We start from the raw sequence: 23148 nt of genomic DNA on the forward strand, positions 1-23148 counted from the left end.
TAAACAGTCTTAAGACTTAAGATAGTTTGTGGAAAACAGGCTTTCAGAGTTTTTTGTCCCCACTCAGTTTCTCAAATCCATTGACTGTATTAGCAGCATTAGATGGTCATGAATATGCAAATTTCTTTTAAATCTTTAATAAATGACAAAATTATATGTATTCAGAATAGTTTTAAAATAAATTTATTTTGATCTAGTATATATTTGATGTGTAAACCTCTTTTATATATCTCTATACCCAGGGCTGTGTAAAAGTTACTCGGATGCAAAGGATGTGAGTGAGGAGTTCCGGAAGCAGTGGGCTGGACAGCCCAGGAGGCAGAAGGTGGAAACCGCACAGGTCCTAGGCAGTCCCCAGTGAACTCACTGCTTATTGAGTTGGGCTTGCACCAAATCCTCCCTACATGACATCTATGGACAATTCTTTCTGGTCCCCAGGAAAAGTCACCCAATTCGAGTCGGGCATGTGTTCTGATGGTGACATGGGTCCAGACACAAATGCTTAGTCATTCTGTTTCCAACATGCTGGCTGAGACAATCCAATGAGAAGGAACTTGACCTAGCTGCTGACACTGTGGGGCAGCACACAGCTGTTGAAAGCCCGTAGGGGTCATGGAACAGCAGCCTCTAGTAGCTCGCTCATGAGTCCAGTCCTCACTGCAAGCCCCCAGCAGGGTTTCCCTGCAGGCAGGTGAACTGCATCCAGGCTGCACTGCCGTGACCCCCAGAATGAATATGTAGGAGACCACCATCTCCACACCAGGGAATCCCAGCTGATGGAGAAAGCCAGCATGGGCTAGTCTCTGAGGTTTTCATTGATAGAACAACAGAATCTGTCCACAGCCACCTCGGGGCCAGGTACGTAGGAGTGGCACCTCGGAGCTGTTACAGGGAGACCATGTTCAATTCTCAAGGCGCCAGGACTGCTTATAGGAAGGAGAATGTGGGGGGAGGGGCCCTTCCCAGGACTTTGGAAGGAAATCCTCAAGGCAGATGAACTGCTGGTGACCTGCTTGCTTCCACAGCCGTGAGAGGAGGTAGCCAGTGTGTCCTCAGGACCCAAGGCCACCTCCTCCCATTAGGAGAGTAGTTGTAGCACCTGCCGGAGGCGTTCCATCTTCCCCAGCTGTGTATCTCTGGTCTCGGTATCAGCCTCATCGAGCTCCTGCATCAGGGCCTCGGCCTTCTGGACCGTCAGCTCACGGGCACTACCCTTCAGTCCCTCGAGGTAGTCCAGCAGGGTAGAGAAGTGCTCATCAGGAACCTGGGGGGACAACGACAGTGCTGAGGGCCAGGGCATGGTGACCCTGAGCAGTGGCAGGCAAAGTGTTCACATGGGGACCAGCAGCAATGGGACACTGGGATTTCTCCCTGTGCTTGCCTGGGTGTCCAACCTACATCATACTCACAATGGGGTCTTCCAACAGAGTTGTACCCAAGGACCCCAGACCACCCTTCTGTGCTACTTTGTCAGAACAAGAGGTGGGGACATGGTGGAAAAGAGGCCAGTGTGCTGGCATGACCCTCCTGTGCCTCAGACACTCCCTATATAAATTTTAAAAACATTTTTGAGGCATCATGTCTAGCCAGGCTGGCCTTGATCTCACTAAGTAGCCAAGGATGACCACAAAGTCCTCATCCTTCTCCCTTTCCACAGCAGTGCTGGGATTACAGGTGTGCACCCCCACACCCTGTTTATGCAGTGCTGGGGATGGAACCCAGTGCCTTGTGCCCACTAGGCAAGCCCTCTACCCACCCATTGAGCCCAAGCCCCAGCTTTTGACTTTGTTTCTACTTCAAGATCATCTATTTTCAGTACACCCACTTGAAGCCTTTATACAGAGGGGAGACCCATACAGCAAGTGCAGGCCTATGCCTGAACATAGGTGGAGCTGATGGGCACAGCCCTCACTTGGCGCCTCCAGATGGGCACCCAGCACCCTAAAAGGTACACACGGAGCATCCTAAGCCTGTGTGACAGACAGACACTTCAGGGAGCTGCCTGGTGGGAAATGGTGGAGCTGCCCTGGGGGAGGGGTATGAAAGTCCTACAGGACAGAGGGCTTATGGGAGTTCAGCACTCACAGGGCAACTCTAGCCCCCTAACTTAGCTGTGGGCGTCTGCTTCCAAATTCCATCTCATCCCAAGGAACAAAATCCTGCCTTGAGAAGAGCCTGGCGCATCCACACTCTTGCACATGCAGGCGGCACTGAGGACAAGGAAGGGATCAAGGGTCCTGGCAAACATGGGTGGAGGGGTGAGGAAAGACACCACACTGCATGGGACCACAGGTTCCACACTGTATGGGACCACAGGACATCCCTCCCAGGCTGCACCTCTGCCGCAGGGGTCCACATGACCTACATGTGAACAGTGTCCCTCACCTGGGTCCTGCCTGCTGTATATGAACCCTATCACTTAGGTGGGCTACCCTCTGTGCAAGGACCCCATCTATATGCCTGCTTGCAATACACAGGCCTTGCCACTTGGGAGACCCGGCTCGTAAGCAGGTATCCTGGCTAGGTGTTCAACTGCCATGCAGGAACCTTGCTTAGATGACCACGTGCACATGGGCCCTGTCACCCAAGTGACTCATTACCCATTCAGGGCCTTGTGGACTCTGTCACTTGAATGTACTACTCCCATGAAGGGTCCGACCTTGGCCGTCTACTGTGCACAGACCTTGTCCTCATCATACATGTTCATCAGGAGCCACGTCTGCCTCGTCTTCTGGAATCTCCAGCTCTCCTGCTTTTGGGCCCACCTGCGAACCAAGAGGGACATCTCAGGATAATGGAGGACAATCCCAGGGGCTCTGGGAGACCACATCACCTGCGAGCATGTGGTGGCGGAGTCTGGCTCAGGGGGATGTGCACCCTCAGCACGCCTACTGTGGGGTCCCTAGGACCATCTGTGGTACCTACATTTGTAAGAGCAGGGCCAACTTTCTACTCTATAATTCTTCCATTTTACTATTTTAAAGCAAGCATTCTAAGTTAGTTTCTTTAATTCTTTTTTGTATTTTTGAGACAGCCTTAAATTGCCAAGCTGGCCTCAAACCCACTATGTAGCCAGGCTCATCCCCCTGCCTCAGCCTCTTAAGTGCTGGAATTACAGGAAGTGTGACAACATGCCTGACTCAATTATTTTTTCCCTTTGCATTTTCATGTGTACATGCATGTTTCAAGTGTGTGTGTGTGTGTGTGTGTGTGTGTGTGTGTGTGTGTGTGTTCATGCATGTGGAGGCCTGAGGTTGGGAATCACTGTAATCAATCTTCCACATTACTAACCAAGGCAGGGTCTCTCTCTCTCTCTCTCTCTCTCTCTCTCTCTCTCTCTCTCTCTCTCTCTCTGTTTTTGAGACAAGGTTTCTCTGTGTAGCCCTGGCTGTTCTGGAACACACTCTGTAGACCAGGCTGGCCTCAAACTCACCAAGATCCACCTGCCTCTGCCTCCCCAGTGCTGGGATTAAATGTGTGTGCCACCACGGCCTGGCAAGGCAGGGTCTCTTAATTAAACCCGGAGTCTGCCAATATGGTAATTCTCCCTAGCCAGTTTGGTCTGGAGATTCCCCCTCCACCTGCTGAAGATGGAATTATAGGCAGGCCTCCACACTTTTCGTGAGTTCTGGAGATCCACACTCTGATCCTCAAGCTCCCTGGTTCATTAATTCTTCACTGATGTTTCTGCCTAGGCCTGTGAGGGTCTGGAGTATATCATCATTAGCTGGGATTTCCTCGAAGTCCCCTGAATGACTATGCATGACCCTCAGCCTAGCTACAGGTCTCTACATCCTCCTGGGCAGAGGGACCAACAGGGAAGGCCTAAGCTGGGAGCCAGGGCTCCCATCTCAGGCCCTTGCTCTCATAGCTGCTGTACAGGGCTCACAGTTCCCACTCACCTCACAGGACTGAGCTGGGCTTTCCCAAGTCCAAGGAGGAACTCAGGCTGTGTGAGGATCCCAGGACAATCAAGGGATACATTTTCTGACTTGTGTCCTGTTTTAAAGTCCCTACACCACGTAGGGACTTTCATCGCTCTCACATATCCTAAGTTCCTGAGATTGGCTTCTCGAGAGCAGGAGGATGCAAAGAGCCATGATCCAAATGGAGACAGGACACCAGCCTGGGAAAGTTGGCTAGAGGCTATATACAGACCAGAATCACTCAGGCTGCTCCCCAAAAATCTGAAACGGCAGGGCTGGGCTAGTCTGAGCCCAGTAGACTTTAGGGTGGGAAAGAAGAGGCCATCTGGCAGAACAAAGACATCCCCAGGTCTGCCCTGTGTCCCCAGACACTCTCTGGTTATGGGAAGTGAGGCTGCACCATCCCCTCTCTGGATACAAAGGAAGAGAATCCAGGGGAGCCAGCCTAAGCATACACCGGGCTTGGGATGAAGTACAGGGACCTATCAATATTCTAGAGGCTGCAATGCCACCTGCGCCTGGTCCACAGTCTTGCCAGAGACATGGTAAGGCCTACAGTGAAGGCAGAGTGGGCCACACTGTACTTGAGTTGATTCCCGGAGGGGACCGTGCTAAGGCCCACTGCCCTCTGTGATCTTGCAGAAGGTTCTGGGACTGAGGTTTTCTCTGGAATATCAGCTATGAGTGGAAATCTCCTTCTAACCCATGTCCCCTCCTGTAACCTTGCTTGCTATAAGTTATCTCAATGAGCCAGGAGGGACACAGGACATAATGGAAGGCCACTCTCTAGTTCACGGGTTCTATCACCCCTTCATCCCAGGAAACCTCAGCTGACCAATCATAAGGACTCCTGCTAGAGCCCCAGCTTCGGAGTTAAGGGTAGCCTCCTGCCTCTGCAGCTCCTGCAAAGCCACCTCTCCACAAGGCTCTGTCTGGGTCCCTTTGATCTGCCTAAAAGCTGACCGGACTCAGAGACAGGCTACTCTCGACACTCTGATTGCTGCCATGCCCATCGGTGGGTGTGGCCTCCTGCATGGAGGCAGCTGAGTCTCTGCTTTCTGCCACCTGTGGACACGATGTCTTCAGTGTGTCACTCTTCACCATGATGAAGTGTGGCCCCCAAATAAACCCTTTGTCAGATGTCATGTCTTAACAACACCCACCAGGGAAGGGGCTGGAACAATAGACCGGGAGATAAGAATATGTATGTTCTTCTGCCTGGAACTCCAGCTCCAGGAAATCAGACACTGTCTATCTCCTGGCTTCCACGAGCATATGCGTTCACATACTCATGCACACAGAATTAAAAAAATAAAATTAATCTTAGAAACAAAACACCTGGGAAGATTCCTAGCTGCAGACTTGCCGCCATCTGCAACACACTGTGGTTCAGGGATGTGTTCTCCCTGCCTTCCAGAATAACTGCTTTCAGTGTCCAGCCAAGATCGGGGTGTGTCTGCAGGCTGGGCACACAGTGGCCACAGGATACCTCCACAGGGTAAAAAGAAGAGGGGGATGCCTGAGGGCAGTTCTGTGGATACTGAACAGGCAGGGAAGGGGTCTCACCAACACCACTCATTCCCCACCTGCCACAATGGACCAGCCGCAACCCAGAACCGTGGCAGTGGCAGAATGTTCTAGATTCAGCCCACAGCAGTGCTTACCCTTGGAGGTACTCCAGGGCCAGAACGGCAGCTGAGGGCTTGGCTGGCAGAGTCTGGCCCTTGGCTGTCTGAGCTGCAGCAATGCCTGCCTCCCGCAACCGCTTTTTCTCTTCCTTTTTCCGTTCTTTCTTCAGTTTCCTTTCCAAAACTCTTCTCTCCTCTGGGGTCAGTTCAGAGTTGGCTTCCTGTACCTGAAAGTCAATGACAGGCTGTCAAGCTGGGTGTGGATGCAGCCCCAGGACAGTTCTCCACCAGCCCACCCTTTTTCACAGTCCACAAGGGGCTTCAAAGACAGTCGTATGTGGGAGGCATGTATGGTGGGAGAATTCAGTTCAGGTGCTGGATCTACCCAACAGTGGACTGAGCACAGTTCCACTCTTCAGTTTCCTGAACCCTGTGCAGTGACCACAGCAGCCACCAGAGGGCAGCAGTCACATGGACACCTTGACTGTTCTGTTCTGGCAAGTCCCTGGCTGCTGGCTCCAGTCTGTCCTGAAGACCCAGGTGGGAGCTGGCATGGTCTCCATTGGTAGTGAGTGACACCTTTCAGTGAAGTCCCACACAGTGGGAACTCAGCTGCGGTGGAGTGCTGACCTCATGGAGCATCACTTCTGTTGGCATCTTGCTGAGGAAGCCCATACCTGCCCCCCCCCCCTTCCAAGAGCAAACCAGCACTGGGAGTCATCACCAGTGCCAGCACGGTCAGCCCACTTCATCTTTCCTGGAAAAAGCATAATCAGTATTGACTCTGATGCAGCTAACAGCCCGGAAAGGGTGTGGGGACATGGTGAGGAACCCAAGTACACTACCCCAGCCTTTCCAGGAAGGGCGAGCTCACCCATGAGTCTAGGTTCCCATTGGTCCCACCCCCAGGACAGACAGAGTAACAAGATAGTGCAAACAGAAGCACTCCCTCCTCCCTGGGAACCCCACACCCACAGTCCTGCCACAGGAGACCAATATCTACTCAAATAAAGGCAGTTCCTTCTTAGTCTACAGAGAAGGGACAACAGGGACTCCAGAGGCTACAGTAGGGCATCCTCCCCCACACAGTAGCCTTTGCCTGAGGCCCAAGGCAAACTCTTGCTTCCCTCCCCCACAGTCACCCTCTACTCCTCAGCTGGAGAGGTCCTAATCTGAGGAGCCATTGTGGGGAGGGTGCCTGAGGGCCCTCTGGGCACAAGGAAAGAGCCTGGGGGGTTAACTTGGGCCCTGGAAGTAGAAGAAAAGCCTGGTTGCCTTGGCTACCACCTCCGAAGGGCTCTGGCCAGCTCCCTGGCTACTGCCTAGGTCCCAGAGGCTGGCGTTCTCCTCTCTCTCTCTCTCTCTCTCTCTCTCTCTCTCTCTCTCTCTGTGTGTGTGTGTGTGTGTGTGTGTGTGTGTGTGTCTGAGTGTTGTATAAACTGCCCTGGGGCAGGCCTGCCTCTGACCCCACAGCCACGTGGGTGGCACAGCAGCACCATGGCCAAGGTCCAGCCAGGGAATGGGCAGGGCAGTGGGACAGTTAGATGGATGGCCCGGGGAAGTTGGGAAGCACCAGCCTCCCACTGTCTGCTGGGCATAACCTCAGCACCCCCAGGCCCAAGACCCTATTCTTGGCCTAAGGATACTTCCTGCTGACCCTGGGGTAGAGCCTGCCACCCAAACTAGAAGCTCTCATGACCCTCTGCCCCTGTGTGCCCTTCAGGGAAAGAAAGCCATGGTCCCTGGACTTAGTTGGTGCAAGACAGCCCAGGTGCCACTAAGAACATAATGGTAGATAGAATCAGCCTGCTTCACAGCAGAGAGTCCTTTCACAAACACTGCAGGAACCCCACTGAAGTAAGTGTCTGCATGAGGCCCTAGCCAACAGGCGATTCCAGGTGTCAGGGTTTCTCATTGGGGGAACTGAGTTCACATCGAAGCTAAGCTTCAGTTCCCTACCCCTGTCCCTGCCTAGGAATCAGAGAGCTGCACTGCAGTCCCTTGTTAGGCAACTTCCCCGTCTTGGGAAAGTACAAGAATAGATTCCTACTTCTGCTACAGGGCTCTGATTCCTCTCTCCAGAGGAATCATGACCGCCATGGTGTCACTTGTTTGTCCATGATGCTACATACAACTCTTCGAACCCAGCCCTTCCACTACAGCAATCCATCTCAGGGTTCTCCTCCCATCTATCTCAGTGTTACCCCCTAAACCTAACAGTGCCCCTCCACTGGATCGCTGAGGGAGACAATGCTGGCCTCTGTGAAGTCTGTAGAGGGAGGTCTACCTGTAGCCATTGCTGTCACTGTCTGTAGTTCAGGGTTTGATGAAAAGGGAAATGACACATCAAAGTTAATGCAACAGGAGCTGGGGCTGTAGCTCAGTTGGTACAGTGTTTGTCAGGCATGAAGGACACTGGGCTTCTAGTCCTTGCACTGCGTAAACCAGGCAAGATGGAGCACACCTGTTACCCTCGTCCTCGGGAGGTGGAGGAAGGAAGATCAAGATTCAATGTAATTTTGTGTCTGTCTCCGCACATCAGTGCTGGGATTATGGTCAGCTTTCAATGTGCACCCATGGGATCCATCTCAGGTCCTCATGCTTGTCGGACAAGCATTTGACTGACAGCCACCTCTCCACCTCCTGTTTCTGGGTTTTGTTTGTTTACATTATTTTTTAAGATTTATTTATGTGCATAAGTGTTTTGCCTGCATATATGTACCCACACCACATATGTGCGTGGGTCCCTCTGATGTCAGAAGTGGGGGACAGATTCCCTGGAACTGGAGCTATGGATGGTTGTGGTCATGGGTACTGGGAGTCAAAACTAGATCCTCTGGAAGAGCAACAAGTGCTCTAAACTGCCAAGCCATCTCTCCAGCCCTCTGGTTTTGAAAGAGGGACTTGATATACGGCTTAGGCTAGCAATTACTTCTGTCTCTGTAGCCTCTGGAGTGCTGGGATTAGAGTTACCACACTCAGTGCCCCTCCCTGTTTAAAGGCAGGGGTTTATGTAGCTCATGCTGGCCTTAAACTCACTACATGTAGTCAAAAAGCATCCACAGGGCTGTGGAAATGGCGCACGGGATTTAGAGCACATAGTGCTCTTAGAGAGGACCTGGGTTTGTCACATGTTGGCTTACAACCATCTGTAACTGCACTGGGGACCCCAGACTTCTCATTTTCTTACCAAATGCTTTCCTGTTCTATTAAGCCTCATATCTTCTGGGCTCCATTTCCCTTGAGCAATGGCACTAACTTCACTTGAAAGGGCCCTGTGCACTTGGTTCAGGCTGAAAACCTTGAACAGGGTCTCCAGAAAGTTGATTTGACCAAGACTGGTTCCTGGCCTGGGGAGCTTGGAGGTGCTGTCTATTCCATGGTACACTGGGGACACTTGGCTGGGCATCTTGTCATCCCTACCAAAGCCAAGAGGCAGAGAGAAAACCAGTTGTCCTTGGTAGGCTGACACTTTAAGGCCACAGCAAAATCAGCAGCATCTCAATGGCACACTTTTGGGGTTCCTCCATCCATATCTGTATGGACACTCATGGTTTACACTGATCTGGGGCCGGGGGAGCAGACAGCCTTAGTCCTGTGCTGACAGGCAAGGTTGGCTGGGCCAGTCTAGGGACTGAGAAGGAACCTGAACCAGCCCTCAACGGTCTCAGTAGCTAAGTTCAAGATTGCCTGATCTCACACCAGGTGTGTCTTCTTCCTCAGGGAAGTGGCTGTTGTCACTGTCCTGGTCCCCACTATACCCTGGAGGGCCTGGAAAGGTAAGGGGGAGAACAGGAGGGCCCATGATAGGGCACTGGCCCTAGCCTGAGCTGTGAGAGAAGGTCCTCATTATTCCCCCACCTCCCCAAGACTCAAGGACTCAGGGCTCTTGGATTTGAGGACAGGCTCCATGTGCATGCATTTCCACAGCTGGAAGACCTGGGGCCCATCTGTCTGCTGAATAGCATGACGGAGGAGTGGGGGTTAGCTGGCAGGATCAGCTTCAAGCTGACCTGGAAAGCCCAGGCTAGCCTCAGCCTCCCTGAGTTCTGGGAGTACATATACATGCTCTACCCAAAGCTGTTCAAGAGTCATGGCCAGTCGTTCTGGGCCACACAGGTAACAGGAACCTGGGCTGTTTGTGCCTGTTGCAAGGCGAGGAGGTTTCACTCCATCCATCTCCTGGGAGCAGAGGCATCCAGGTTACCTGGTGTTTTCTGCCAGCTGAAAGACTCTAGGTAGCATGTCTCCCTACCCCCACCACCGCCTGCTCCCCCCACCACCGCCATTACAAGGTGGTATGTAAACTTAGGTCCAGGATTGGCCTTGAACCCAGGGCAGCTGCTTGGGCTTCACTCTTGTTTGCTCACAGATTTACTCAGGATGCCCTGGTTGAAACCTGACTGCTTTGAAGCCTCAGGGCCTGAGGAGACATACAAGGGCGGGTGCTGCCTCAAGCCCCATCCTTGGGTTCCACAGGGGTCAACAAAGGTCCTCTGTGTGGGAGGCAGAGAAAGGGCCCACTGTTCTTCCCCAGACTCACAGGACAAAGAGATGTTCTTGCCTTTCTACAGAGCTACAGGAGTGAAGCTGCTGGCCCTGGCCGGGTGTCACCTGTGCAGGTGAAGGAGATGTTCCAGGGGCCAGTGTGACTGGGGGACATTCTCCTAATAGGGATCTGTGCTGTTCTGAGCCCCCAGGCAGCGAGCACCCAGGGTTTTTGAGCAATCATTGGACTAGACGCCTTGATCAAACATTCTTGGAATTATGGAGGTGTTTGGTGAATACCCTGAGGGGATTCAGCAGCTGCCAAAAATTGGCCAGGTCACTTAATTGTTAGCCCAAGTTTCTCTGGGGGGTAGGGGGCAGGAAGCCTACCCAAGGCAGTATTTCAACAACGGAACATCTTCAGCTCAGTTGATGTGGTCAGCATGGGGCAATGTAGGGCTTGCTCTCTCTCTATCCCCACAGTCCAGCAGCGTTCTAGATACAATGTTCCAGGCTCAAGAACCACAGAGTCCCAGGGACCAGTCTGTATGCTCAGTACACACTCCCCACTTGACACTCTTTTTTTTTTTTTTTTTTTTTTTTTAAACATAGCATAACCAATACTCAGGAGCATTGAGAAGCCAAAGCTAGGCTGGGATCCCCAGCCAAGTCTGTCTCAAAAATAAACAAAACCCCCAAAGGTGAGTTGCCTGGCTCCAGGCCCAGTGCCACACTGCTCTGTGGGGTCCTCTTCCTTGGGGGTCACTAAGGTCAGGTTGAACATAGGTGAGGGCGAAATGACCCTCTCTTGTTCTCACCCCATCTATGTGAACAGAGCAGCTGCACTGGGCACACGACTGAGTGGCAGGGACTCCAGTCACTCACACACAAGACAGAGTCCTGGCACCAGGTCATACTTCTGCCATATACCCGAGTGATGTCCCTGTGCCTGGAGGGTGGTATCCTAACACCCTGTACTTGTTCACCAGCTACTGGGAATGCTGCAGGTATGCATGGCCTACAAGTGACAGTGATGGTTGAGGGGAGGGACATGAGCCTTTCAGAGGCAAGGCCAGTAGACTCTGGTGCAGAGACAGGAAGCCCGTCCCCACTTCCCAGAGAGTCACCTCTCCTCCCCCCACAGAAGTGTGCAACCCTGAGGGCCCATTCCAGTTTGAAGACCTCAGTGGACTATTGCCCAACTATGCACACACAGCAGCAGCAAACTCTTCTGAGAAAGCAAAACAAAACAAAACACGAGCATAACAAAAGGATAAAGAATGAAGAGGGAATGTGTTTTAAATGAAGTTTTTTATTTGGAGATAATTATTGAAACAAGGGTGGATGTGGGAAGTGACACAGGGACACTAACTGCCAGGCCACGTAGTCTCTTTAACCATGGCCACCCACAGTAGACTCAACTGGCGTTACACAGGACACACACGTAGGGAAGTACCACGAAGGCTCACTCACTTCCCTCCCTCCTCAGTGTTTGCTTAGATTAAGATGATTAAGACACCACTGGTGTCTGTACTTTGTGTTACTGCTGCACAGAGGAACCAAAGTCCCCTCCGTTCTGAACCATGAAATGACCTGCAGACTCCACTCAGGAGTGTACTGCACAGCCTGCTGCTGTAAGCACACTGGGTCTGCAGGCAAATGTCTGTGGGCAGTGCAGGGGTGGACACCGGCTCTGTCATCGAGGTGCTCACAGGCAGGCATACGTGAGCTCCTGGAGGACAGGGACGGTGGCTGCCCCGTCCAGCTCTGCATTGCTATGCTCTTACCAACTTGGTGCCAAGGCATGGGTGACATCTGCCTAGAGCTTCCTTTCTAGAAATGACTTTTTAAAGGCACAAAGTAGCAAGTGCAGACATACACAAAATTCTAAACTCCATATCAGAATACAAAGATGACAGCCCAGGCACCCCTGCTTCCTCAATAAACTGAATGGTGGAATTGAGCAGTGGATGTGAAACTCTACCTGGCAAGTAGAGATGAAGGAGACTGAGCCATCACCAGCTGCCATGGGACACAAGAACCCCCAGTGGTGATGCTGTCATTACCACCAGGCCCAGGTTCTGTCCCAGTCACAGCCCCTTCTGCAGTCATGACATAAACACCATGTGTCACGTGGAGGTTAAACACAGTTTAAAACCTGACCTTGACCTCAGGCTGAAGGTAGGAGAATCTGGACCCCAGAGAACCACTTCTCCCCCCGATCTGAGTGCAGACCACATGGTCTCTAGGCTGGACGTCCTCCAGCCCCCACAGTGGAAACCACTTTCTTGGTTCTCTGGCCTCAAACCACCTGACTCAGTCCCACTGACAAGCCCCAGTGACAAGTTACGAAGGTCCCATCAGTTTTCTAGGGACTAACCTCCACCACTGCTCTCACAGTTTGTCACTCACATGTCCACCATCGCTGCATACCCAGTCCCACGATGGGAGCACACAGGCCCCAGGAGCTTGGGTAGGTGGGCAGGAGTGGAGGCTTTGTTGACTAGGATGAGGGGCGGGCCCCAGAAGATAAAAGGCACCACCTCTGTCCCTTTGCCTGAAGGTCACAGGAACTGGTCCCAGTAGCTCAGCTCTGGCTCAAGTTCAAGTGTGAAGCCCAATGCATCCACGAGAGCAGCTCCTGGGCCAACATCAAGGACAGAACCAGTCTCTGCCACCTGTATCACACACATGGGGTGGGTTGGGGAGCCGGGAGGGATGCATGAGACATACACACACACACACACACACGCACGCACGCACGCACGCACGCACGCACGCACGCACGCACACACACACACACACACGCATGCACGCACAGTGCTAGCCAGGCTCCTACCCAGGTCCACTCAGAAGTGGCAGAAAGTAGCCAATAGGCAGGGCAAGGGGCACTGCAGGGCAGGCCAGGCCAGGGAAACAGGGAGGTCTCTGACCAGTCACCCACAGTACAAGACCCTGAAGTGACAGAGTGGGGCTCTGAGATGATAAGGAAGCTGCACACAGCTTTCTATACAGGCGAGCATGACAGAACTCCATGCAAATGAGGGAGGCAGGCAGATAGGGACCCACCTTCCAGGGCCACTGCACACATAACTGAATGTTCCCAGTCCAGGAAGAGCCTGCTGGCACAGAACCTCTGCACTGTGCAGAGGCCACACAGCTTCCCTGGAACTGTGGCTCAGTCTCATTTGCTGGATTTCAGCTGCAATCTGCTTCCTCACTAGTCCAGGACCCTTTTTAGGAAATGTCTCAAGAGGCTGCTCAGGCCCTCTCCTTTTGCAGCCCCCTGGCCAGTGGGTTTCTTTCTAGCCAGGATCAGGTACCTATGGTTGCTCCCACATACTGGCCGGGAGCTCCTGGTTCCACAGGCCCCACCCACCAACGCATCCTCCAGTTCTGGTTGAGTCTGTGGGTAGCCAGACAAGTCCTTTGATTTTGGCCTCCTCTGGTACAGTGGCTGTGTCCACATGCAAAAATGCCTGGTGGACTCCCAAGTGACATTAGGCTCATGGAAGCTTTCTTGTTGTGCCCAAGGAAGGCCATTTCTCCTGCTACAATGGGTCCAGCAACACTCTAAAGGTCAGATAGCTCTGTTCACCTGTGCAAAGTGACTCCATAGGAATCCAAAACTGCACTGTTTTTACAGCAGAAATGTGACCACAACTCTGGGCCAATGAGGGCAGAGATGACCAGAACAAACACAGAGGCACAAATCACATGCGCACGCACATGATCCTTCTAGTTTGTGCTGATCTTGCTATTTTAATGCAAACCAACTCTTAAAGCTTGAAAAGTCCATTAGGCAAAGCATATAGTCATCCAAGGTACCAGTGCATATAGCTACAACTGCTCACAGTAAGACCAGGCTCCTTCGTTAGCTGGGTAGCCTGTGACCCTATTCCTTCTGCTCCTGGTCTGGTGGTGTCGCACCGAATACAGACTACAAAGTCTCACCTCAGGGCCCTAACTTCACTACCTTCACCCTAGACTCCAGGGGTTCCTTCAGCTGTTGACAGGACCTGCAAGAACATCTGCCCCCCTGGGAGAAGAAACACAACAGGCTACTGAAGCAGGCAACAGGGGAATCAATATTACACGGGGACTTCATTAAGTTTGTCATTATCTTCGTCCCACTCACTGTTCACACGCTGTTTTTATTTGAGTCTCTATTTCTGGGTTAGGTCTCTGCACACAGCTCACTGTGTGCACATTGTGGACGGGTTAATCTAGCAAGCCATATTAAAGCCAGTGGGCCAGTACCGCGGCGGTGAGCAGGACCCTGGCTGCGGGCCCAGGGCAGAGGGGTTGGGGGGGGGGCAGAGAGCAGAGCTGTGGGGACACTCCGGAGACCTCGCGTGGCTGCAGGGCGAGCCACCACCCGGGCCTCGGGACCACCTGGTGCTGCCCGCACTGGCCATGCACTGACCTCGCTCGGTAGGCAGCCAGGAGTCGTTGGTGCGGGCGGCCGGGACTCGGGATGCTCCACAACAGTGAGCCTGGGACTTGGCCAGAACCAGATCCAGCTGGCTAGATAGGGACACAGGCGCGTATGCGCCATTAGCGTGCGGGCGTGGCCTTTGCCAGCGCACGTGCCCGCACCGTGGGGCTGCATGTACAGTCCAGTGCGTGACAGTCCGGGAGGTGGGTGGCCGTATCCAGGGACAGGCGAGGCTGTGGTTGTGATGAGTGCTGAGGTAGTGCCTCACTCTCATTCCCGTTCCAGGACGCTGGGGACCAGCATTCCACAGCTACAAGATTTGCAAATTAAAACAAGGTCGGGGTGGAGAGGGAGCACTTGCTGAGAGCCTCTTAACACACACCACACACACACACACACACACACACACACACACACACACACACACACACAGGATGGATGGATGGATGGATGGATGGATGGATGGATGGATGGAAAAAATAAACAAACCAGGCAATAAGGAAAACTCAGTGATCCTCCTGCCTCAGTCTCCAAGTGTCACTGGGCTAAGTAAGACACCTTACTGGGTGCTCACACAAGAAGGACAGTAGGAAATGACCTACAGTTGGTGATTAGGTACACACTGTTCTTTCACACCAAAGACTTGACCTTGGCAGTGAAGACAATATGCAGATGCACCGAGACTGACCTCAGGGCACGTGACATAAGAAAGTGTGCCCCCAAGGCCACGAGGTTGGGCTCTATTCATAATGCACTGAGAAATCATCCTACTGTAAGGCTGCTAGGAAGCAGGGCTGGCCTATCTGGAGGGATGTGGGAGGGAGCTGTGGCATCAGAGCTGGCCACAGACAAGGCACAGAACACACAGCAATCTTGCTCCGGTGGGGGCACAGCAATAGTTACGAAGATTCTCTGTGCTATTTTTCCAACCAGGAAACCCTATTTCAAAATACATAGTTGAAAATAGCAAGGGTAAAAGGAGAGGGAGGGCTCACCGGAGCATCTTTTCAGTTTTGGCTATCCTGGCTGGTTGTCAACTTGACACAAGCCAGAGTCATCTAGGAAGAGGAACAGCAATTGGGAAAATTGCCTATCAGATTGGCCTGCAGACAAGTCTGTGTGTGGGTTCCTTCTCTTTGTTATCTTGTTAGTGACTGATATGTGAGGGCCCAGGCCACTGTGGGTGGTGCCAACCCTGGGCAGGTGGTCCTGAGTGCTATAAGAAAGCAAACAGGGTAGGCAATGGAGAGCAAGCCAGTATAGCAGCACTCTTCCATGGTCTGATTCAATTCATGCCCTGACTGTGATCATGTGTGACCTGAGAGAGTTATATGAAGAAGTAAGCCCTTCCCTCCCCCAAGTTGCTTTTGGTCATTGTGGTTTTTCGAGCCAGGATTTCTCTGTTTAGCTCTGGCTGTCCTGGCACTCATTCTATAGACCAGGCTGGCCTCAAACTCACAGAGATCAGCCTGCCTCTGCCTACCAAGCCCTGGGATGAAAGGCGTGTGCGGCTTCGCCCAGCATGGTCATTGTGTTTTACCTAGCAATAGAAACCCTAACTAAGACACCTGGAATTGGCTGGGCAGCCCAGGGGAGCTGACCCACTTAAGCCATAGACTGATGGTGACAACATGGGGAATGAACCCTTGATTCAGTACGTTCCTTCAGATCAGCATGGGTTTCCTCATGCCTTTATCAGGGTGAATCGGGCTAAAACATGAAATCTCAGGGCTTGGATGTAGCCTAGTAATAAAGTGCCAGTCTAGCTCACACGAGAGCCACCCCCAAATAACACAAAACAACCCAGTCTGTTTCCGAAAGCCTGGGTGGACAGCATCTTCTTGGCGTGAAGCCCACTGTGGACCTGTCTTCAGTACCTTCCCATTTGGACTCGGTTGGCCAGATCTGAGGACCTGGGTGCTTTATGTACACTTCCAGCTGCCGCCACTTGACTGACAGGGTGGGACATGCAGTGAATGAACAGCATCGATGTGGTTTTCAACATCCACTAAGGTGTGGAAAGAGAAAAGATGCTCACAATACACTACAATGTGTAGTCATTCAGAAAGCACCAGGGATTGAACTCTTCCTGGGGCAACAGGGTGGGGGATGAGCATTGTTTGAGACAGGGTCGCTTTCTTTTACATGCTTATTCATAGGCTGGAGAGATGGCTCAGTGATTAGGATCACTTCCTGCTCTTCCAGAGAACCTGGGTTTGCTTCCCAGAACCCACATCAGGCAGCTCACAACTGCCTGTAACTCCAGTTCCAGGGATTCGGGCGAGCACTTCAGGAACACGGCGTACACACAGACAAGTACTCACGTTCACACATTTGAACAAAATTCACAAGTGCCAGGGTTATAGATGTTTGTCGCCACATCTGGCTTTTTTTTCTTTTCTTTCTTCTTTTTAATTTAAAATTTTCTTTTTAGTTGTATTATTTCATGTGTGTGTACATACTGGCTGCATGTATGTATGTGCATGCCTGGTGCCTGTGGCGGTCAGAAGAGGGGACTGACTGGATCCTCTGGGGCTGGAGTTACTGGTGGTTGTAACCACAGTGTGGGTGTTGGGAATTAAACCTGGGGCCTCTGCAAGAGCAGCCAGTGCTCTTAAAAGCTGAGCCATCTCTCTAGCCCCTTATGGTTTTTGTTTTGTTTGGGACAGGGTTCTTTCTATATAGCCCTGGCTGTCCTGGAACCTAGATTAGGTTGGCTTCAAACTCATAAGGATCCATCTGCCTCTGCCTCTGCCTCTGCCTCTGCCTCCCAAGGTGTGTGCTACCATGCCTGGCTTCCACTTAGCTTTTATTTCTATTTGGGTTCCAGGGATTGAACTCAGGTCATCAAGTTTGCAGGACAAGCACGTTTATTCACTGAGACATTGTACTGGCCCAGGGTCTCACTCTATCTATAAATGTCTATTTCCTTACTTTGGCGGTGGAGGGTGGCGCATACCTGCTCTGGCAGAAGAACACATGCCCTGGGAATGAGTCTCAGAGGGCAGAGGGTGATTGAAGGGAATTGGTTCTTTCCTTCTACCATGTGGGTTCCTGGAATCGAATTCAGGCCTGGTGCCAATGGCGTTTACTGGCTAAGCCTTCTTTGGTGACCCTGGTCTCTCTTTAGCTTAGGATAGCCTCAAACTCAAAGCAATTTTCTTGCCTCCACGCCTAGACAGAGTTGAGCATAGTGAAACTCTCTCGATACAACTGAATGCTGCTGAAGGGCACTAGAATCAAACTGGGTTTAGCTTCATTAAGCCTTGAACAAACCCTTTCAGAGCTTCTGGGAGCAATGTAAACTGCTAGGAGGAACTGGGAATGGCTCGCAGGCACAGTGCTCGCTTGGTAGACATGAGGACCCAGTGTCTTAGTTTCCTTTCCTGCTGTGATAAAATACCCTGACCAAAGCAAGATGGTTTGTTTTGGCTCACAGGTCAAGGTCAAGTCCACCAGATCAGAGAAGTCAGGCAAGAACCTGAAGCAGCTGATGACATCGCATCAGTAAACAGGGAGAAATGAAAGCTCAACTCCCTTTCTCATTTACACAGTCATGCTCCTGGCCATGGGATGTTCTGGCCCATCTTCTCACACTAATTAACATACTCAAGATAATCCACAACAGGAAAGTCCAGAGGCCCATCTCCCAGGTGACTCTAGATTCTGTCCAGCTGACAATTAACGCTAACCATCACACCTGCATCCAAGTAAAAATGGCTCTCTCTTGTTAATCCCAGTACTAGGGGTGGGGACAGGAAGATCCCTGGAGCTCTCTGGCCAGCCAGCCTAGCCTAACTGGTGAGTTTCAGGATCAGGGAGTGTACTGGATAGTTTTATGTAAACTTAGTACAAGCTAGAGTCATCAGAGGAAGGAGCCTCAATTAGGAAAATGCCTCCATAAGATTTGGATGTAGACAAGCCTGTATGACATTTTCTTAATTAGTGATTGATGGGAGGGCCCATCCCTGGGCTGGTTAGTCCTGGAGTCTATAAAAAAAAAAAAAAAAAATAAGGCTGAGCAAAGCATGAGGAGCCAGCCAGTTAGCAGCAGCCCTCTATGGCCTCTGCATTAGCTTCTGCCTCCAGGTTCCTGCCCTGTTTTCCCTCAATGATGAACAGGTCTGTGGAAGTGTAAACCACTTAAACACTGTTCCTCCCAAGTTGCTTTGGCCTTGGTGCTTCATCACAGCAACAGTAACCCTAAAGAGGACAGGGAGAAGCTTTGTATCAAAAAATAAGGTGCAGAGAGCTTGAGAAAGACACCAGATATTGACCTTTAGCCTGCACACACATATGAGTGCATGAACACACATTGGTTGTGGCTGGACCACCTTCATGGCAGCCCACCTGCTCTGAGCATTCCACGGGTCCCCTGAGGGAGCCACCTTGAAGGACATTATCACAGCCATGACTGCTTACTAGATCTCCGTGAATTCCAGATTACTTGACAGTCATTTTCACCAGGTTGGAGTGGGGCATTTTTTGCTGGTAGCCCGGAGGATGGCCTGTGATTAGTGCAATCAGAACCCTTTATTTATTTGCATGCAGAACCGCTGTGATTGGTGCAAGCACACTTGCCTCATCCCTTTACTGACTAAGCAGCTCATTCGTGGCAATGAGCTCAGGCTAAGGCATCTCTAGAGGTCTCTTCTTGCCTAATTTTTATCATTTATGGAGTGGGCAGCACTCGTAACACAAAAAGAAGGCAGGACAAGAGATTGGCTAGGGCACAAATGACAGGAAGCAGAGGTGGTGGAAATGAGGAAAGACCTCAGAAGAACAGAGGTGGAAGTAAACTTGGCTTCAAAGAACAAGGGATGAGAGATGGCAGGCTGACGGTGCTAAGAGTGGCAGGGAACGGCTAGCCTTATAGGGCACACTCGGGGCCTGAGAATTGTTCTCACTAGCTGCTGCCATTGCGTTGGTGACAGTGGCTGTCTGTCTTATGGCTCTACTTCTGCTGCTAAACAGTTATTTCAAGCAGCTTCTTGACTTCTGTGGCTCAGGGGACTGGCTGCTCTGCTGCCCACTGGAGGCTCTTTGTTTTTCTTTTAGCATGTGGATGTATGGGCAGTGTGTTTGTTTGTGTATCTGTTGTTGTGTAGGCCTGAGACTGACAACTGGGGTCTCAGATTGCTCTCCATCTTATTATTTGAGTCAGGATCTCTCACTGACTAATCTAGCTAGCCAGTTTGCTCTGGGGAATCTCATCTCCACCTTCTTAATATTGGAATTACAGATCATGTCCACCAGGCACTTAGTGGGTGATGGGGATCTGAACTCCGGTCCTCATACTTGTACAACAAACACTTCACTAATTGAGCCATCTCCCCAGCCCCTTGCCAGCCTTTTCATTGGGTACAATGACACAGCACCAGGTGAGCAGTGAGCCTGTCTCCCAGCTGAATGACTAACCAGCTTATTTAGCTAGAGAAGGCCACTGGCCCTAATCACAGCAAACCTGGCTTGCAAATGAGGCTTTGCACCAATCACAGGCCTGTCTCTTTCAAGGTAGGTTCAGAAGTTCCTCTGCTTGGCCCAAGAAAAGTGCCCTCCCCTTTAAATGTTACAGAGTCATCTTGAATTCACTTAGGCTTGTGACAGCAAAAAGTCTGCTACAAGCTGTTTGCCACAGTCTTGCCTTCAGGAGCCTAGAACAATCAACCAGCTTCAAATAATAACAATTTTTTTTATTATTATTATTATTTGGCTTTTCAAGACAGTGTTTCCTGTGTAGCCCTGGCTGTTCTGGAACTAGCCCTATAGACCAGGCTGGCCTCGAACTTATAGAAATCTGCCTGCCTCTGCCTCCTATAAGCTGGGATTAAAGGTTCATGCCACCAACGCCTGGCATCTTCTATTATTTGAGAGTTAAACTTAAAGCAGTCGGTGCTGCCTTAAGGGCCTCACTGGGCCCATCTGACTGACAGTCACTTGGCTCAAGGCAGCCTGGCAAGCAAGGGCGAGCCCAACAGATGCCAGTTAGGGAGTCACATTGCCGGTCCCCCAGCATCTTTGTTAGTTTACAGGGAAATGAACATCTTACTGGACTTAAAGAGCTTATTGTTCACTCTATTAGTGTTATGGCTTTTGGAGTGTTAACAACTCACCTCCCAGCTTCACTGGAGTCAACCCAGAAAATCAACCAGACCATCCCTGTTATGAATGAAGCCTAGCTCCAGCCACTGACCACAGGAGTGGGGTTTCCTACACACTGTTTTATGGACACCCGATGGCCTCTGGAGGCTCCATTTTGTTCTACGACAAAGTGTTGAGGGTGGGTTAGCCTGCAGCCCTGTGTGTTTTTCATCGATTGCTGTACTTCCTCTGCACTGCTGACTCTCACCTGGAATGTTCCCTGCCACTTGGTGCAGTAGAATGGCCATGAGTGACAGGGCCCAGGCAGCAAAGGTGACCGTTTGTGGAGCTGGGTGTCGGACAGAGGTACACAACGGCAATTGGGACCTGGAGGTATCATATCCCCCAGGTGAGGAGACAGTGTCTGTGCAACGGCGGTGTCACTTCCCTTTGCCCCCATCTAGTCAGAGATGCAAGTGGCCTGAGTGGCCCTGGCTGCTGGGGAACAGTATCTCTGGCACACAGACTAAGAGAGGACAGGCCGGGGGCGAAGATAGACACATACATCTCTATTTTTAGCACCTGCCAGCCGGAAAACCACCTCCTTCTGCTTCCCTTCTCTCCAGCTGCCACTGCGTATGCCTGCAGCGATCTGTGTGGGGCCAGAATTCCCAGGTTCCTAACCAGCAGGGCTACAGCAGGCGTATCCTAGTGCAGAGCTCTGGAAGCCTCAGGCTAGAGAGGATGAAGGGGAGGCTATGGGAAACAGAACTCCCAGGGCTACAGGAGAAAGGCTTGGTGTATCCTGGCAGGACTCATGGCTAGTTGCTCCCACCCTGCATACAGGCAAATGCCTGCTGTTCCTGGAGTCTCCCCCAAAGCCTTAGCAACTGCTTACTTGCCTATGACTAGGGCTCCTTGAAGGCATTTGGTTCTGACAGATGCTCCGTAGCCACTAGACCCAGATACTCCAGCTTGTGCCTAACAAAAGAGCATAGCATGGTCTTCTGAGTGTATGAACGGTGTCACTGCATGCCAGGCTCTCCTCAGCCAAGAGCAACTAAAAATGACATGGAGATCATCTTGAGGCCAGAAGGCCTAGATACAGCTGGAGATGGCAGCCTGGCCTGTCTCGTGTTACTAGTGGGAAGATCTGCTTCCGCAGAGGACAGAAAGGCCCTGGTGGGCAGCCAGGGAAGCGGAATATGATGAGGAGGCATAGGAAGGACACTAGGAAAGAGCTTATGCTGACAAAGATGAGACCTGTGGCTGACCATGCAGGAACCACAGCTTCAAGTGAACTCAGACCACCTGCCCTGCCCCCGGCTCAGCTCCTCCAACTTTGCTTATTCGGTAAATCACAGTCAGATGTGATTGACGGCTCCTGCCCATCATCCCAACACACTTGGGAGGCCTGGGCAGGAGGATCACAAATTCAAGGCTAGCCTGTGCTATAGCAAGACCATCTCCATTAAAAAAAAAAAAAAGTCATAATGTGCTAGGCCCCTGGTGGCATTAAGTTATATTAATATAACTCTACAAACAAAATATTATATTTGTTCAGAGAAGGCCTAATGTAGCTCAGGCTAGGTTTAAAATTGCTCTATAGGCAAGACTGGCCTTGAGCTCTTGATCCTCCTGCCTTCTAAGTGCTGGGATTCCAGGCATCTACCACCATACCTTGTTTATGTGGTGCTGTCCCAGGATGGAGCCTAAGGTTTATGCGTGTTAGGGAAGCATTCTACCAACTTAGCTACATCCTCTAGCCCCCATCAAAAACTAATAACTTAAAAACATTCCCTCCCCTGGCCAATGTGCTCCCTAGAATCTAATCTACCCAACAATGCCCAAATGCACAAGAGAAAGTAGAGGAAAGAAGGAATCAGCTGCTGTCTGGTGAGGGCAGATTAACTCCAGCACTACTCCAAACCCCCCAGAAAGACCAAAAGAGAAGTCTTGGGAACAGGGCCACTCTCAGGTCCCTGCCCAGCAGTCCCAAGTGCCCTTGTTGTGGAATGCAGCTGATCTTATCGACTGCCACTCCAGAACAGCCAGGAAGACCTGCCAAGTCCCAAGAATGTGGCCCGGGAAGGGAAGTTCCGGCGTTTCCATGGTGCTGGGCCTTAGCAAGGCACTGGGCTGCAGCATGCGATGAGACTCGTGATCACAGTGTACATGACACAAAGGAGGTCTGAGCAGGGGCTCGGCTTCACCCTTAAGAGTCCTCCTTGCAGCACTGGGGAGGCCAACTCCATGTGATTTGCAAACACGGACCCCGGAGTAGGAGGTCAGACACAGCTTCACACACACCCTACTACAGCTTGGGGACCAGCCTACACAATGGGAGGGCAGCCTGCAGCAGAGTCAGACCGAGGCTGTGGCCCTCTGCAATGGTTTTCTTGCCTGGATTCTCCTGCACTGTTGCCCTCACTTTGAAATCTGTACTTTGCTTCCTGTACTGCACTTCCTGTCCTGCAGAATAGGCAACCTCCGTGCTAGGAGGCTCAGTTAACCTGTAGCACTCTTTAGTTGCAAATAAAAGCTTCACAGGTAGCCGGGCGTTGGTGGCGCACAACTTTAATCCCAG

At 51.5% G+C, this 23148-nt stretch overlaps 1 protein-coding gene and 1 non-coding gene across 4 annotated transcripts in view; both read right to left on the reverse strand.

Moving 5' to 3' along the window:
• Positions 1-156: 156 nt before the first annotated feature.
• The window catches only part of CUNH7orf50 (chromosome unknown C7orf50 homolog), a 106023-nt gene continuing 83031 nt past the window's right edge, over positions 157-23148 (reverse strand). For 2 of the 3 annotated variants that reach the window (XM_035444782.1, XM_035444781.1), the window contains exons 3-6: positions 5591-5781; positions 2684-2765; positions 1086-1264; positions 157-1037 (exon numbers count right to left, since the gene is read on the reverse strand). In XM_035444782.1, coding sequence (XP_035300673.1) covers positions 797-1037; positions 1086-1264; positions 2684-2765; positions 5591-5781 — 693 coding nt within the window. In that variant the 3' untranslated portion in view covers positions 157-796. Of the gene's footprint in view, positions 1265-2683; positions 2766-5590; positions 5782-23148 lie in introns of all 3 variants that reach the window. The other variant, XM_027413478.2, reaches the window with a different exon arrangement.
• On the reverse strand, positions 11718-11797 carry Mir339 (microRNA mir-339). Its single transcript, NR_105214.1, has one exon. It is a non-coding gene; the product is annotated as a microRNA mir-339 (primary transcript).

Source organism: Cricetulus griseus, chromosome 4, assembly GCF_003668045.3.
Source record: "Cricetulus griseus strain 17A/GY chromosome 4, alternate assembly CriGri-PICRH-1.0, whole genome shotgun sequence".
Classification (NCBI taxonomy): domain Eukaryota; kingdom Metazoa; phylum Chordata; class Mammalia; order Rodentia; family Cricetidae; genus Cricetulus; species Cricetulus griseus.